Raw genomic sequence first — 18,381 nt, 5'->3', positions numbered from 1 at the left:
ATTAGCAACAATAGTTTTGATTTTCAATTGTCAGACCAAGAAATAAACAAGGTCAGGATTAAGCTGTCCCAGTTTATATGATGTCACACTTTTTCTGAATTCACCCTACATGAAAGAGTTATCACGTGTTAGGCTCCCGAGTGGCGCAGCGGTCGAAGGCACTGCAGCTCAGTGCTAGAGGCGTCACTACAGACCCTGGTTCGATTCTGGGCTGTATCACAACCCGGCCGTGATTGGGAGTCCCATTGGGCGGCGCACAATTGGCCCAGTGTCGTCCGGGTTAGGGTTTGGCCGGGGTAAGCCGTCATTGTAAATAGAAATTTGTTCTTAACTGACTTGCCTAGTTAATTTACAAAAATAAAGTAAGGGTTGGTGTTCAATCAAGGCTGCTATTACAATAACACAGCACTACTACTGCAAAAAGTCTGGCAGTGACTGTGCTATTCCTTCAGGACTGTTCAGGAAATAACCTTGAGATTGTTTGAGTTTACTGTCACAATGACGCATGTAAAAGTTTCCCAAGTTGACCCTTCGCTAAGTCCCGCCCCCCTTGGTTACTGTTGCAACTTCAGATTTTCTTTTTCATGCAAAGCCCATTTCCTTATATATACACCACTGGCAAAATCCCCTCAAAATGACCTCAAACTGTGTGTTTTTTAATACACAATGAAATTGAACACAGACTACCCCTTGCTAATCAGGAATACCCTCCGGTATGTTGTGGTGGACTGTCATTACAATTGCTTCACGGGAACCTGGTAAAATGATGTTTGTAGTGTAGCTAGCCCCTCGATGGCTCTGAATTCACTGGAACCTGGTAAAATGAAGGCTGTAGTTTGACTAGCCACGATGGCTCTGAATGTTCTGTTAGCATGCAGCCATAGTTACCAACCATTGCTAACGCTAGTTACTAGTGCTCTCATATCGTATCCTTATTGTCGACAGCAGATGATAGTTGTATTCATAACATGGCTAATTTAGCTTGCTAACATTTTGAGAGAAAAAAACTAACATTTATATTAACTGGCTAACTAGCGTTAGCAACGTTGGGTGGTCAATAAGACTGAGATCTAGCTAACCAGCTGAGCTAGAAAACTATGATAACAAAAGTATAATTTCAGATTCGAAAAAAATATACACCATCAACAGGCTTTGCATCTTAGGAATTATAGTAACAAGTGCCCCTGGTGCACTGTACAACTTTTTAGGCATTGAAAAATGTGTTTTTGGATGAAAACTCAAGTTTTTTTCAATGCCTTCAATGGCTTCCATGCGTTTCATAGGTGAACATGTCCAAGGTGTCGGACGAAGGGGGCCAGGTTTCAACTGCTCCTCCAATTTTGCTTCAGTATCGCAGTTTAACTGACGCCCGGCCCAGAAAGACAATTCGCATATACGGCCACCCAGAGAAGTCAGATTCTAAAATTCCTAATAAGACACTTTAGTCATCACCTTTGTGCACAAAACATTTATTATTCAAATAATTGTCTCTGAGGCCGATTTGTTTCCATTACTCACAACCAAAGCTATGAATATTTTATATTTATCCAATGTCTCCCATATTTTTGGATGATGTGATGGCGTTGTCGCTGCACCCGGTGCGCTCTGAGTGCTAGTGCGCATTTCATGTTGATCAACATAAACTGGATGCAACCCAGATATATCGGAGTATGTGAACGTGACCTTGAGAACAACTGGCGGACATCTTGGATGCCGTCTCCAGTTCTTATTACACCTCAGTGTGTCAGACTTGACAACAGTTGTTATGCATTGGAATAGTGCGATAGGTTGCACCAAATTCTGTGGCGGGGCTTAGTGAAGGGTCAATCGGTTATATCCTTTCAGCAGGTAAATATGTGGTTTTGTGGTCATATCAAGTAGTCCCCCCCATACTCAATATGGTTGCAGTGGGCTTGGAAAACACAGTCATACCTGGACTACATTGCACCCAAAGCTTTTCAAGTCATAAACTTAACTTCCCTCAGGCAAAGTACTTTGATATCCTTCCTTTCATGTGTTGGCAGATTGTATAGTAGCAGGAATGAGGAGTCGGGTATCTCAAGTACACCTGTAAGGTGAAACCGTAATGTCAAGGGCAGGTATATAAAGGTTTGCTACAAGTCTGTTACCTGCACTGGGGCCCAACAGAGTCATACTATCTATACCCTGCAGGGAATTAGAGGCTGAGGTAAAGGTTTTTCAAGTGTAGAGGTGAGGTTTGCCATAGAATGACAGCTATATAATTTGGCTAAACTGGTGAAATACGCCAATGGAAGGTATTGAAAGTTGAATGTTTTGGTTTAGTTTAGCCTTGATTAAAATGTAGAATATTGCAGTGCTTTCACATGGTGGATCTTGCTCCATTTCCTCATAGCGCCCTGACCCTTTTTATTGCATTCTAAAAAGATTGTATGGTGTGTGACACCCTATTCATCTGTGTAGTAGTCCACTGTTTTCACTACACGCTAGGGTTTGTATGGAGGGGAAATGAGACGGCAAAAGACTGCGGGTCCATTCTTCACGCGCCCAATTCAGTATGCCAGAAAGCAGAAACATTCCACGTGATGATGGAATTACTCCCTCCCTAACCTCACGCACAGAGCCAGCATTGGATCTCTAGCGCTCGCAGTGGTGCTCACTCATGAACCGCACCGCAGTGAGACATTTTACCTTTTGCTGTAGCCTTTTCCACAATGGAGAACAAGTGCATTTTCCATGGAAACATGCGTGTTTGACACTTTTACTAACTTTTGTGTATCTTCAGTTGGACCCCTTTACATTGAGAGAAATATGCCGGAGCGTATCAACATTTCGGAGTTTGTTGCTCTGACAAACGAGGACTTGGCTTCACCGGCTACCTCGAGTTTTCAGTCCAAAATGAGTGAATGTCGGAACACCGTTTCGGCAGTCGAAGAGGTAAGTCAGGCTAGTGCAGCGCAGCGAGAGAGTGGTGAACGCGCAGTGCGTACTAATATTGTATACCTGTCTGCATTAGGTAGCCTAACTTGTTATTGACAGTTGTGGAAGGTGAACCGATAGGTAAAACCCTAAAACAAGTTGGCCAAGTTAATTTTGATGTAATTTATAAACGTAGGCTATTATAAATATTTCCATGATATTTCACAAGTGTTTCATGTCGTCGTGGGACAGTAGATAGTGCAATGCAGAGGGTTGGGGCAGTTGATAGATAGGTGAGGTGTTTATTTAAATAAGATTTACAAATAAGCATGTCCAAATATGTAATTTTCCTGTATGAGGGTTAAGCTAAATGACTGTGACACTGAATACTTTACAGGACAACCTTAGCTGCAATACAGTTATGACCGTTGTCTTGTAGTAACAGGCTATAGCCCAGTTTCACCTGAATATCATTCCTCCCATAACAGAGAAAGTGCCCATGGGTTCACTCAACATGAACTTCACTGACACAAATGACTGATGATTGGTTCAAAGAAATTGACAGTAAGAAGACTGAGGGGAGCTGTACTGTTATATTTCAGTGCAGCCTTTGATATTATTGACCATAACCTGTTGTTGAGAACTTATGTGTTATGGCTTTTCAACCTCTGCCATATCGTGGTTTCAGAGCTATCTATCTAATTTAACTCAGGGGATATTTTTTAATGGAAGCTTCTCTTATGTCAATGTGTGGTGTACCGCAGGGCAGTTCTCTAGGTCCTCTACTTTTTTCTATTTTTACCAATGACATGCCACTGGCATTAAACAAAGTCTGTGTGTCCATGTATGCTGATGATTCAACCATATACGTATCAGCAACCACAGCTAATGAAGTCACTGAAACCCTTAACAAGGAGTTGCAGTCAGTTTTGGAATGGGTGGCCAGTAATGAACTGGTCCTGAACATTTCTAAAACTAAGAGCATTGTATTTGGTACAAATCATTCCCTAAGCTCCAGACCTCAGCTAAATCTGGTCATGAATGGTGTGCCTGTTGAACAAGTTGAGGAGACAAAATGACTTGGTGTTACCTTAGATTGTAAACTGTAATGTTCAAAATGTATGGATTCAATGGTTGTAAAGATGGGGAGAGGTCTGTCCGTAATAAAGAGATGCTCTGCTTTTTTGACACCACACTCCACAACGCAAGTCCTGCAGGCTCTAGTTTTATCTTATCTTGATTATTGTCCGGTCATAGGTCATCATAGGTCAAGTGCTGCTAAGAAATACCTAGTTAAGCTGCAGCTGACCCAGTACTGCACGTTTTGCTCTTAATTGTAACCAAGAGGGCTGATATAAATACTATGCATGCAAGTCTCTCTTGGCTAAGAGTTGAGGAGAGACTGACTGCATCACTTCTTTTTCTAAGAAACATTAATGTGTTGATAATTCCAAAATTGTTTGCATAGTCAACTTACGCACAGCTCTGACACACACACTTACACCACCAGACATGCCACCAGGGGTCTTTTCACAGTCCCCAAATCCAGAACAAATTCCAGAAAGTGTACAGTATTATATAGCGCCGTTATTGCATGGAACTCCCTTACATCTCATATAGCGGAAGTGAACTGCAAACCTAGTTTCAAAAAACAGATAAAGCAACACCTCACCCTTATTTGACCTAGATATTTTGTGTGTATGTATTGATAGGTAGGCTAAGTGTGCCATTTTTAAATTGATGTAGTTCTGTTCTTGTCTATTAATATTCTGTAGTATGTCATGTTTCATGATCTGTGTGGACCCCAGGAAGAGTAGCTGCTGCTTTCGCAACAGCTAATGGGGATCCTAATAAAATACCAATACCATACCCACGGAGACATTGACTACTGAGGAATAGTCTCTCATGGTCTCTGTCGTGAACTATTGGAGAGACCATTGTGGAACAGATGTTCAGATGGGCAATAATCATCCGAGCCTTCGTCAAAATCTTGAGCTATGATTGGCCACAGCTTTGATCGCTATTGGCGGGTTTTGATGGAACGCATTTTACTGAACTTCGATGTCAACGTGAGATTAGGAGTAAGTAGATTCTCCTCAAGGTAGTTGTTAGAGAGATCTTAGCTCTTATAAGAGAAGGGAGTGATTATGATGGTGAAGATCAGCTAGCAGTGCATGGAACTGTAAAAAAATGACACAGGTAAACATCAGTGTTGACTCGCTATTGGAGAAAGCTGTAGCGCAGAGCATCACGCAGATCTTGATTTGTTGTTATCGTCGTTGTTGTGGTTGTTATTGGGAACCTGTCAGCTAGAAGAGTCGATGGCCTCTAATTGGAGAGGCTGAACTGAAGGCTGGGAGGATGAAATAAAATGTCTGTTCCTCATCAGTTACATAATCAGAGGCCTTCATTTGTTCTACCAACACACTTAAGTATTTCCTACCTCTTTTTACACAACAAAAAATGCTGAGGCTGGATAAAACGCCTGGCAATAGAAGCACGATGTAATCCTGGCTGGAACACGTTTGACTAATGCTCTTCAGACTTGGCATGGCAGACCTGCCAGACTGAATGAATCCAAAAGACCAACATTACCACAACTTTCTCGTAACCTTCTCCAAACGTTGACTCCCATGCCTTGATTTTGTCACAGCAAGGCAAGGAGAATTATGTTTTCCATAGACTGAATCTCAACTCCAAATCAACCTTTCCACAGCCTTCCTCAAATGTTGACTCAGCATAATCCCATGTCTGGTTTCCTCACAGCAGGGCTAGGCTAAAATAGCCAATCAGCCCCGCTAGAAGCCCATGGCTGCACAGCACATCTCTGGCAGAGTTTCCTGAAGGGATTATGGCAGAGCCTCTTTAATTAGCTCAGTTCCTGAGGGCTGTGACTGGGGCTCTATGGGGTTCTGGGCTGGGATGACCTGGCTGAGCTTGTAGCAGGACCACCGGAAACAAACACAGCAGGCCAGCCAGACGGCACTCGTTTGGAGTGTGGACGGCTAGGAAGGATTAGTGTGTGTTGTGCTGGGGGGGGGGGGGGGGAGGACAGTGGGTTTGGTGGGCGGAACTCCAGCCTCAAGGCCTGTTGGGGATTATGTATGTGTTAATGTTTGTTTGAATCCATTTCTCCTCGGACTGTGGTTTCAAGGCTTCTCAACATTGTAGATGAATCAGAGAGAGAAGCTGGCTTCTGACTGTGACATCACTAAGCTTTATTCATGAATATATATCTCTATGATCCAAGTAAACCTCAGTGGTCTGAAATATCCCAGTGAAAGTCCAAAGAAAGAAGATATGGTAAAAAAAAAAAAACACGTTACCCAACTATATATATAGCCTTACACAAACTTCAGTTGTGTAATAATGATATGACACATTTTAAATGACCAATCTGCAGTTTAAACTATAACAACACCCTGTCTCTTTAAAAAAAAAAGAAGAAAAAAGAAAAGCTTAGCCTGGAGAAATGTAACCATTCTCAAATTCATAGTCAGAGCTATGGATGCCAGGACTGACCATCCATGATATCAACATTATAGTTTTAACCATGTTTTGAGGTTTACATTGTTTACAATCATTGTAGTAAAACAATCTTATATTTTGGGTTCTGATGGTGTACATGAGGCATTAAGTTAAATTCTTCCAAGAATCTATGGGTATATTATTCATTTATAAATCCAACAATGGATGTAACAACTACAGATTGCTCCTTTAAGATGATAGGATAGATCACTGGGTTCCTGGCCAGCTCTCCTAACTGAACAGTACCGCTGGATGCTAGAGTCTGTTTGTGTATCTCTGTCAGTATGTTTAGGTGAAGGGCTGTTGGATGGGCACACACGCACACTGTGTATGACATTTCTCCTGATAACCATCACAAAAGAGAGGTAAGCAACGGAGATACCCTAGGGTTGGACGTGCCAGTCCAACAGAGATACCCTGCGGTGCCAGTCCAACCATTTCTCTATATGACTAATCTAACTATTTATAGTTACGACAGTCTGGAAACATAGCTGGGATAGCTCCGCTGGGGAGAGGCCATTTTGGAATCTGATTCCCAGACCTGGGTTTAAATACTATTTGAAATCATTTCAAATACTTTAGCTGGGCTTCATTGAGCTTGCCTGGTGCAATGGAACCAATAGGAAAGTCCCAAAAGTGCCTGCCACTCTATGCAGGCTAAAGCCAATTAATATTAGGATTTGAACCCATATATGCAGGGCAGCTATGGAGAGAATCCATTTTAATGCAACGTGATCAGTGCCATTTACAAATGCTGGCTCGGTATCAGAGTGATCAGAGGGCAGAGTGATCCCATTACTAGGTCGTGATGTTTTAGGGGAGGCAGTGTGTTATGGCTATAGTGGTTGTGTTGGTCTGGCTGTGGCCTCCTACTGCTGCTTGTTACTCTTGATAGTAGTTGAGTGCTGATAAGGTTATTTGAATGGAGAGAGAGAGAGAGATAAAAGGAGAGAGAGTAAGGGAAAGACAGATTCCAAGGGCTAGTCGTTCTTGTGGTTATTCAACAAATCTGTCCTCTTGCCAGCAGCAGGTTCATAGGATCAGATATCCCCGAAGCCAGGAATTCCTGTTGTGCTGCCTGACCATGGGTTGACAGTGACACACACTGGGGTTTTGACACAACACACACACACACATGCAACCAGGGACACACACATACCAAAATTCCCTATACCCTTGAGAGAAGAGCAAAACAGTTACGCCCATAAATACACGTGTTACCATTGAGACAGACTGGGTGTATTCTCCACAGACAATGCAATCTTCCATTCTACTGTCTGTTTCAAACCTTGGACACTGCTCTATTATTACAGCAGCTCTGTGTGTGTGTGTGTGTGTGTGTGTGTGTGTGTGTGTGTGTGTGTGTGTGTGTGTGTGTGTGTGTGTGTGTGTGTGTGTGTGTGTGTGTGTAAGACAGAGTATCAGCAGATGCTGCAGACAGGACACAGCAGGGATGAACCACAAGGTCTGATCCTCGGGACCTTAGGTTTTATGCTAAATGCATGCTGGGGGGGTTTTAAAGTCTCCGTTAGGAAGCGTAACATACCTTTTGATTTACCGTAACAGGGTGCGTTGTAACTGTTCTACCGTCTACTGCACCATGGTGGTGTGGCCTGTACTTGGGTTCTGTGTACGAGGAGAGGTTTTAAAAAGGTTATCTCTTTGTTAAATGGTGACATTACATCATTTTGTTCATAGGGAACATCATATTGGACACATCACCTTCACCCGGACGGTCTCATAGACTTAAGTAAACACATTTATGACCTTGGAGCGTAACAGTTTCACTTTGACCACTATGTCTTGCCCTGACTCCTACTGTACGTGGCCTTGCTCAGCAGTTGACTGTAAAAGTGGAAAATAAAGCAGAAGTGAGTCTTTCCATACATTTCTATACAGTATAAAGTCCCATGCTCTTTTGAATTTGACAAATAAGACATGTGGAAGTCCCCCACAAGAGCCGTTATGTCACAGGATAACTAACCACTACTGATCGAGTTAATGTAATAATCCTTATAAAAACTGTAACTAGTAAATCTGGACCTCGAATCCAGTTCCATACTTGTTTTTTTCTCTTCTCATTCTTCCCTGTAATCAGGGACTGATTTAGACCTGGCACACCAGGTGGGTGCAATTAATGATCAGGTAGAAGAGAAAACCAGCAGACCTCGTGGCTAAGATTTGAATACCACTGTTCTAATGCAAACAGAGCAGAGGGAAGTTTCAACATGTCAAATGCACGGTGAACCTGAAAGAGTCGGTGAACCTGAAACAAAACGTCAGGCGAGGTCGGTGGTTAGTGAGTGACATCAGCCCAATGATGGTAAATGTGACGGTGCTATACGGACTAAGTGCTGATTCACCTGTTCACTTAACATTAGTCATGGCGTGGGAACTAAACAGTCGTCATGACCGCTGCTAGAAAGTCAAAGAAAGTGTGTTTTCCCTAGAGACAGTTTGGACAGGGTACATTTTTTTCTCCATTGCTGTTTCTCATTACTACTGGGTGAAATCCTAACTTGGGAGTCTGTGTTGTAATATTCCCCCCCAAAAATGTTCAAGTGTCATTGACATCATCAATACATGATTTACGTCAAAGTCAGAGTTGCATGGACAGACCGATCGGAAGTTAGGATTTACCTCAGGGTTTCAGGAAGGCAGATCTTTCCCTATACTGCTCAATACATGTCAAGTATATGTTTCCTTAAGTCTCTTCTCCTCTCTTTATGTGTTGCAGTCCTTAGAGATGGACCAGAGCACCTTACAGAGGATGAAGAAGATGATCAAGGCCATCCACAGCTCTGGACTAAGTAAGCGCACGCACGCACGCACGCACGCACGCACGCACGCACGCACGCACGCACGCACGCACGCACACACACACACACATACATACACGGCATTATAAGCCTTATTATAATACATTATAAAGGCTCATACATGTGTTCAACAAGTTATAAAGCATTATACCGACAGGCTTTAGGTGGGGCTTCCGAGGGGCGCAACGGTCAAAGGCACTGCATCTCAGTGCTAGAGGCGTCACTACAGACCCTGGTTCGATTCCAGGCTGTATCACAACCGGCCGTGTTTGGGAGTTCCATACGGCGGCGCACAATTGGCCCAGCGTTGTCCAGGTTAGGGTTTGGCCGGGGGTAGGCCGTCATTATAAATACGAATTTGTTCTTAACTGACTAAAAATTAAAAAGTGTTGATCAGCAGCATTTTCAAAATGGCTGCCAATTCCCTTATAAATGACATCAAGTGGCTTGTTGTGTGGGCATTGTTTGTTAGGCTTCTTTGTTAGTCACGTGATAAGGGTGTGGGATGAGGGATAATGTGTGTTTTGGGGATGGTGTCGTTGTATGGGTTCTATATGATGCGTTGGCTAAGCCACTCCACCCTGTCTGTCTTTTAGGGGTGTAACAGTTTATCAAACCCATGGTTCGGTATGTATTGTGGTTTTGGGTTCACGTTTCGGTAGAGTAGGAAAATGTATTGCCAACAGTTACTGTACTTAATTTTAGTGTATTTAAGAAAATCCAAAGTGTTGGTATTCTACATTTTCTTAAATGAAAACACGATTACTCAACAACAACGCAACAGCACCTCTTCAACCTCAGGAGGCTGAAGAAATTTGGCTTGGCCCCTAAGATCCTCCGAAAATTTTACAGATGTACAATTGAGAGCATCCTGTCGGGCTGTATCACTGCCTGGTACGGCAACTGTACCGCCCACAACCACAGGGCTCTCCAAAGGGTGGTACGGTCTGCCAAGCGCATCACTGGGGGCAAACTGCCTGCCCTCCAGGACACCTACAGCACCCGATGTCACAGCAAGGCCAAAAAGTTCATCAAGGACACAGCCTGTTCACCCCGCTATCATCCAGAAGGCGAGGTCAGCACAGGTGCATCAAAGAAGGGGACCGAGAGACTGAAAAACAGCTTCTATCTCAAGGCCATCAGACTGTTAAATAGCCATAACTAGCCGGCTACCACCCTGTTACTCAACCCTGCACCTTAGAGGCTGCTGCCCTATATGCATAGACATGGAATCACAGGTCACTTTAATAATGGAACACTAGTCACTTTAATAATGTTTACATACTGCTTTACTAATTTCATATGTATATACTGTATTCTATTCTACTGTACTTTAGTCAATGCCACTCTGACATTGATCGTCCTAATATTTAAATATTTATTTACATTTTATTTACATTTTATTTAACTAGGCAAGCCAGTTAAGAACAAATGTCTATTTCCAATGACGGCCCACCCCGGCCAAACTCTAACCCGGGCGACACTGGGCCAATTGTGCGCCGCCCTATGGGACTCCCAATCACGGCCTGTTGTAATACAGCCTATAATCGAACCAGGGGCTGTAGTGACACCTCTAGCACTGCGATGCAGTGCCTTAGACTCCTGCGCCACTTGGGAGCCATTCTTTTCCTTTTAGGTTGGTGTGTATTGATGTGAATTGTTAGATATTACTGCACTGTTGGAGCTAGGATCACAAGCATTTCGCTACACCCGCAATAACATCTGCTGAATATGTGTATGTGACCAATAAATTGGATTCGATTTTTGAACAACACTAAAATAAAGTGCAATATACATGTGAAATCAATATATAAACATGGCTCAGACATTGTATAGGTCTATGCTATAATGTTTTCGTACAGAGATAATATGCGCACTTGTGTGACTCTCAAAGGGTCTGTAGCACGGTACTTTTAATTTCCTGCTCCGGGGTAATGTGATGGGCTGTCTGTAACCCTAGAGGTCCATCTACCTGTAGTAAACGCAACACAGGGTGCATTGGCCAATTCATTGACAACTTCGACTTTAGCTTGCTTATATAGAGCGTGTACTACCTGTTTGCTGAAATGGGTGCCCGTGAACAAAGTTCGTAACGTGGCTCGAACTCTTTCATGAGGTGCTGAAACCTGGGTAATACTGGGGTGATGTCGACGTAAATGTGTCAACATGTTTGAGGTGTTGGCAGCTGCAGAGGTTATTCTGGTTGAGCAGTGGAGACATACTCTCTCTGTCCATCACCGTTGTAATCTACTGGGAAAATGTTCCCAAACTGAAGATTTAAACGATGGAGAATCTTCCTGGTTTATCGACCCCACTACTCGCCGTAGTACAGAACTAGTTCCCGGCTGCGCATCACAAAATGACAGTTTGAAATGCGCCAATTAAAGAGTTGAATTTTGATAACAAAGTTGTTTGTTTTACAACTATTTGTTTTAACGGGTGTAGCCTGAACTGTGTTTTTTTTTTCCAGCTCAGTTTTACTCGAGAGGCATAGAACGCAGCGTAGACATAACCTGTAGGTCTTGTATTTTTATACGATAGAATACATTAAAATATATCTTTCGGGTTCACAGTGCTGACGGAACCGAGGTCCCCATATTAATCTGAGAGTGGTTCCATTTGTCCAGGCCCATACCTCAGCTTTAAAAAAATAATTAAAAAAAAACAGGGGGCAGGGGTCCATTTTGTTATTGTTTCATCTGTGGATTTGCCCTTTAAACAGATGCATATTATCAAGATATCAAAGTGTCACCAACTAAAAAGGTAAACAATAGGCCTATAGCAAGTGCAGCATATGGTATTCATTTTTCACATAGCACTTTTCAGTATTGCTCAAAGCATGCCATTCCATGAGTGCAGCGTTTATTTTTTAACTCGAATCAATGAGCCCAATCAGTCCTCCATGACAACAAAATCATAAACAGAGCAGGGCTGGCTAATAAGTCCTTAGTTTTGGGGTTAGCTCAGGTAAAACAATTTGCTAATCTACACTTCCATATTTCCAAGTCCTATTCTTGAATAAGGGGTATAACTTTTATTGGAATGACTGGAATTCTGATAGACTTTGGTTTTTAATGTAAAGATATAATGTAATTGTATTATTATATGTAGTAGAAAGCGATGGGTTAGAAGAAGCCTACATAACCAACCTATAAAGTAACATTTAACATCCATATATGGCCAGCTATGTTAACTTTAACATTGATTTATTTTTTTGATTTAATAGATGTTGTTCAATTTTTGTCTTCTTCTAATACCTCTTAAGGGGAAAGTAATCTAAAAGTAACTGAATGTAATCAGATTACGTTACTGAGTTTGGGTAATCCAAAAGTTACGTTACTGATTTACAATTTTGGACAGGTAACTTGTAATTGTAATGGATTACATTTATAAAGTAACCTACCCAACCCCGATGACTACTATTCACTATTTCATACTGATGTGATGAAGCAACTACTCACCAGATTCACAATGATAACAACATACAGAAAACATGGATGAACACATAAAAAAAGAAGTTGTTTTTCTTCTTACTGAACTGTGAAATAGTCTGTTTCCTATTAGGGGGGTTTAACTGTTCGGTTGTAAGTCAGAGAGAGACAAAGTTAGGAAATTATGTTTGGTCAGTCAGTACAGAGATACCCCAACTTCATTTCTATCCACACATCCCCCCTCTAAACCCCCACTTTCTTTCTCCCTCTTAACTGGAATCATATGAGGCTGTTCCATTCCAGTAAGGCTAAGGGGGGCCCCTCTTTTCCTGTTTGTTGCTAGTGGCTGGCTGATTCAGAACCCCTCAATCAGCCATGAGTGATACAGTATGTGGTTGGTTGGTTGACTCACCATCCTTCTCTCTCTTTCTCTCTTTCTCTCTTCTCTCTTCTCTTCTCTCTCTCTTCTCTTCTCTCTCTCTTCTCTCTCTCTTCTCTTCTCTCTCTCTTCTCTCTCTCTCTCTTCTCTCTCTTCTCTCCCCCCCCCCCCCCCCCCATGGGGCCATTTATGATCTTCCTCAAATATGTTAGTTAATGTTGTGCTGCTCGTCAGATTTATGTTGTCAACAAACCCGCAGTTAGGATGCAGCCGCAGACCTTGGCTCTGACACACAAACAAGCATACACACACACACACAACATTAAAGACTGAAAGAGACCATTTTGAACAAAAGCAGACTATTATCTGGGGTAAGCCATCAGGATGGCATAGATGTACATTTTGTAATAGTTACTGGAAAAACTGTAGCCTCGGTGCCAGGCTGTTACTGCTCCCACTGTCGTTGCCATGCCAGACCTTTGACAAAGGACCTGGCTAAAGCACAAACAGATTGGGATCCACATACTGGCACCCATGCTAGAAAACTGGAGATAGGTACTCAAAAAGACTTGTTTACATTACCCATTTCACACTATTGTGCAAACGACAGTATGCTGGATCTGATCCAGCTGGGTTCCAGCAACTATTACATCTAGTACAGATCTGCTCAGTAGTGAGAAAAGAGTATATGAAAGGGTATATGTGGTCACTTTCTCTCTTGTTATGTTTATGTTGACAGGCTGTAGTCAGAGAGCAGTGGCACCGCTGGGTTAGACACTACACTGGGAGAGGGTGAGGGAGCGAGGGGGAGAGAGAGTGTGGGGGGGAGGGGAGAGGGGGAGGGAGAGAGGGAGAAACAACAATGAAGTGTGTTTGTGGTTCTAGGTCATGCGGAGAACAAGGAGCAGTACATCGAGGTGCTGGAGAACCTGGGGAACAGTCACCTGACCCAGGACAACAACGAGGTGTCCACAGGATTCCTCAACATGGCCGTCTTCACCAGGGAGGTCACCTCTCTCTTCAAGAACCTGGTGAGAGGAGGGGGAGGAGGTTGGGAGTCGGGAAGTGGGGGAGAGGACAAGAGGCAATGGGTGCAAGACTTGGGGGAAGATTTGTGAGTGAGGGGTGTTGAGATGGTGTTGATGTACTGTAGTGACGGTGTTGAGATGGTGTTGATGTACTGTAGTGATGGTGTTGATGTACTGCAGTGACGGTGTTGAGATGGTGTTGATGTACTGTAGTGACGGTGTTGAGATGGTGTTGATGTACTGTAGTGACGGTGTTGAGATGGTGTTGATGTACTGTAGTGACAGTGATGATGGTGTTGATGTACTGTAGTGACGGTGATGAGAGGTGTTGAGATGGTGTTGATGTACTGGAGTGACGGTGTTGATGTACTGTAGTGACGTGATGGTGTTGATGTACTGTAGTGACGGTGATGATGGTGTTGATGTACTGTAGTGACGGTGTTGATGGTGTTGATGTACTGTAGTGACGGTGTTGATGTACTGTAGTGACATCGATGATGGTGTTGATGTACTGTAGTGACGGTGTTGATGTACTGGAGTGACAGTGATGATGGTGTTGATGTACTGGAGTGACGGTGTTGATGGTGTTGATGTACTGTAGTGACGGTGTTGAGAGGTGTTGAGATGGTGTTGATGTACTGTAGTGACGGTGTTGAGATGGTGTTGATGTACTGTAGTGACGGTGTTGAGATGGTGTTGATGTACTGTAGTGACAGTGATGATGGTGTTGATGTACTGTAGTGACGGTGTTGAGATGGTGTTGATGTACTGTAGTGACGGTGTTGAGATGGTGTTGATGTACTGTAGTGACATCGATGATGGTGTTGATGTACTGTAGTGACGGTGATGAGAGGTGTTGATGTACTGTAGTGATGGTGTTGAGATGGTGTTGATGTACTGTAGTGACGGTGTTGAGATGGTGTTGATGTACTGTAGTGACGTGTTGAGATGGTGTTGATGTACTGTAGTGACGGTGTTGAGATGGTGTTGATGTACTGTAGTGACAGTGATGATGGTGTTGATGTACTGTAGTGACGGTGATGAGGTGTTGATGTACTGTAGTGATGGTGTTGAGATGGTGTTGATGTACTGTAGTGATGGTGTTGATGTACTGTAGTGACGGTGATGAGAGGTGTTGATGTACTGTAGTGATGGTGTTGATGTACTGCAGTGACGGTGTTGAGAGGTGTTGATGTACTGCAGTGACGGTGTTGAGAGGTGTTGATGTACTGGAGTGATGGTGTTGATGTACTGTAGTGACGGTGATGATGGTGTTGATGTACTGTAGTGACGGTGTTGAGATGGTGTTGATGTACTGTAGTGACGGTGATGAGAGGTGTTGATGTACTGTAGTGACGGTGTTGAGATGGTGTTGATGTACTGTAGTGACGGTGATGAGAGGTGTTGAGATGGTGTTGATGTACTGCAGTGACAGTGATGAGAGGTGTTGATGTACTGTAGTGACGGTGTTGAGAGGTGTTGATGTACTGCAGTGACGGTGTTGAGATGGTGTTGATGTACTGTAGTGACGGTGTTGAGATGGTGTTGATGTACTGCAGTGACAGTGATGATGGTGTTGATGTACTGTAGTGACGGTGTTGAGATGGTGTTGATGTACTGTAGTGACGGTGTTGAGATGGTGTTGATGTACTGTAGTGACGGTGTTGAGATGGTGTTGATGTACTGCAGTGACGGTGTTGAGATGGTGTTGATGTACTGCAGTGACGGTGATGATGGTGTTGATGTACTGCAGTGACGGTGTTGAGATGGTGTTGATGTACTGCAGTGACGGTGTTGAGATGGTGTTGATGTACTGCAGTGACGGTGTTGAGATGGTGTTGATGTACTGCAGTGACGGTGTTGAGATGGTGTTGAGATGGTGTTGATGTACTGTAGTGACGGTGTTGAGATGGTGTTGATGTACTGCAGTGACGGTGTTGAGATGGTGTTGATGTACTGGAGTGATGGTGATGAGGTGTTGAGATGGTGTTGATGTACTGCAGTGACAGTAATAGGAAGAGGGAAGGGTACGGTTCAGAGGGAAACAGGGCAGACAGACGTGATCTGATTGTTATTGTGCTGGTGGTGACAGAACAGAATGCTGGCTGGTGTGACTAATAGGGGAGCTGGTAGATAATCAAATGGTATTGGTCACATGCTTCATAAACAACAGGTGTAGACTATCAGTGAAATGCTTACTTACAAGCCCTTCCCAACAATGCAGAGAGAAACATTTAAAAAAATAGTAACACATTAAATAAATACAAAATTAGTAACAATACCTTGGATATATAAATGGGGTACCAGAGCCTAGTCGATGTGCAGGTGTACGATGTCATTGAGATAGATATGCACATATAGATTGGGTAAGGGACAGTTTGAAATTTACTGGGGGGGTGGGGGAAGTTTTTATTTTTCTTGCTTTGGGGAGGGTAGTGTGTTTTCTCCCTGGTTTACATTGGCTCTTTTGCAGGTTTGACTATATAATGTCTTCCATCCGAGCCACATGTCCTCATCTGCTTGCATGCACCTCCTCGATTTCAAGGTGTTTTAGTACTTCCCTTATGCATTGCAGTTTTACTATACCACAGGTCAATATAGTATACCACTCTTGGCTGTCCTGCCCTCTATCCACCATTCATAGTGACAATAGTGATAGGTGGATCGTTTGTCCAGATCTGCGATAGGCTAACTAGCGATCATACCACACATAAAAGCATTCAAAGCTGCATCAATTTTTTTTTCTATGAATCCACAAGATCGAGGAATAGCTGATGGGCAGTGGAGAGGCCAGGTGGGTCATTACACATGAAAAGAAAAGTGGAGACATGAGACTTGCAGCTCAAAAAGCTTTATATTGATCTTGTTTAGGGACAATACAACTATCCTACCTAGACTGTAGTAGCCTACAACATCACAATGCAATGAATAACTGCATTATTGTTTTCCAAGTGAGTACAACATTCTACTATAGGGCTGCAGTGAAAATGTCATTTGAATAACAGCACAAAAAACCCTGTGATTTTGAACGTTTCATTTCATTTGGACCAGTTGTGGGTCGACTCTCCACAGTCTAGAAAGGCACAGTAGCAGGCCAGTCTGGCTGTATTTTTACTTCTGATACGGAGATGCGCTGTCCTATAATTATGTGGCTCCCGGCAGGCCCATTTATTCAGGAAAGCTTAACTAAATAATTTAACTTTTAAAATGTATTACCTTCCATATGTGGCATTAACACAACCAGTCACAATTTTGCACGTTCGTTCAAATTATAATTCCAGCATCCTAAACGCAACAATGTAAAGTGTTGGTCCCATGTTTCATGGAATAAAAAGATCCCAGAAATGTTTGCATAGAGGCCGGTTGGACATACTGCCAAATTCTCAAAAACAACGTTGGAGTCGACTTATGGTAGAGAAATGTACATTAAATTATCTGGCAACTACTCTGGTGGACATTCCTGCTGTCAGTATGCCAATTGCACACTCCCGCAAACTTGAGACATCTGTGGCATTGTGTTGTGTGACAAAACTGCACATTTTAGAGTGTCCTTTAATTTAATGGTCCCCAGCATAAGGTGCATCTGTGTAATGATCATGCCGTTGAATCAGCTTCTTGATATGCCACACCTGTCAGGTGGATGGATTATATTGGCAAAGGAGACATGCTTACTAAAAGGGATGTAAACAAATTTGTTCACAACATTTTAGAGAAATAAGCTTTTTGTGCATGTGGAAAATTTCTGGGATCTTTTATTTCAGCTCATCAAACACTTTACATGTTGCGTTTTATATTTTTGTTCAATGTGTGTGTGTGTATATATATATATATATATATATATACACATACATACATACATTGAAGTCGGAAGTTTACATACACTTACGTTGGAGTCTTTAAAACTTGTTTTTCAACCACTCCACAAATTTGTTTACATACACTTACGTTGGAGTCTTTAAAACTTGTTTTTCAACCACTCCACAAATTTCTTGTTAACGAACTATAGTTTTGGCAAGTCAGTTAGGATATCTACTTTGTGCATGACACAAGTAATTTGTACAACAGTTGTTTACAGACTGAAATAATCTCTTATAACTCACTGTATCACAATTCCAGTGGGTCAGAAGTTTACATACAATAAGTTGACTGTGCCTTTAAACAGCTTGGAAAATTCCAGAAAATGATGTCATGGCTTTAGAAGCTTCTGATAGGCTAATTGACATAATTTGAGTCAATTGGAGGTGTACCTGTGGATGTATTTCAAGGCCTACCTTCAAACTCAGTGCCTCTTTGCTTGA

The 18,381-nt window shown here is 42.7% G+C and overlaps 1 protein-coding gene across 2 annotated transcripts in view; it reads left to right on the top strand.

Moving 5' to 3' along the window:
- The first annotated feature begins 2,624 nt into the window (after window positions 1-2,624).
- LOC120060163 (arf-GAP with SH3 domain, ANK repeat and PH domain-containing protein 3-like) overlaps window positions 2,625-18,381 on the top strand; it is a 69,333-nt gene continuing 53,576 nt past the window's right edge. For both annotated transcript variants that reach the window (XM_039009285.1, XM_039009284.1), the window contains exons 1-3: window positions 2,625-2,916; window positions 9,164-9,236; window positions 13,941-14,086. In XM_039009285.1, coding sequence (XP_038865213.1) covers window positions 2,716-2,916; window positions 9,164-9,236; window positions 13,941-14,086 — 420 coding nt within the window. In that variant the 5' untranslated portion in view covers window positions 2,625-2,715. The remainder of the gene's footprint in view (window positions 2,917-9,163; window positions 9,237-13,940; window positions 14,087-18,381) is intronic.

Source organism: Salvelinus namaycush, chromosome 15, assembly GCF_016432855.1.
Source record: "Salvelinus namaycush isolate Seneca chromosome 15, SaNama_1.0, whole genome shotgun sequence".
NCBI classification, from domain to species: Eukaryota; Metazoa; Chordata; class Actinopteri; order Salmoniformes; family Salmonidae; genus Salvelinus; species Salvelinus namaycush.
Note: the sequence above shows the minus strand (reverse complement) of the source record. Positions and strands in the feature narration are given on the sequence as shown.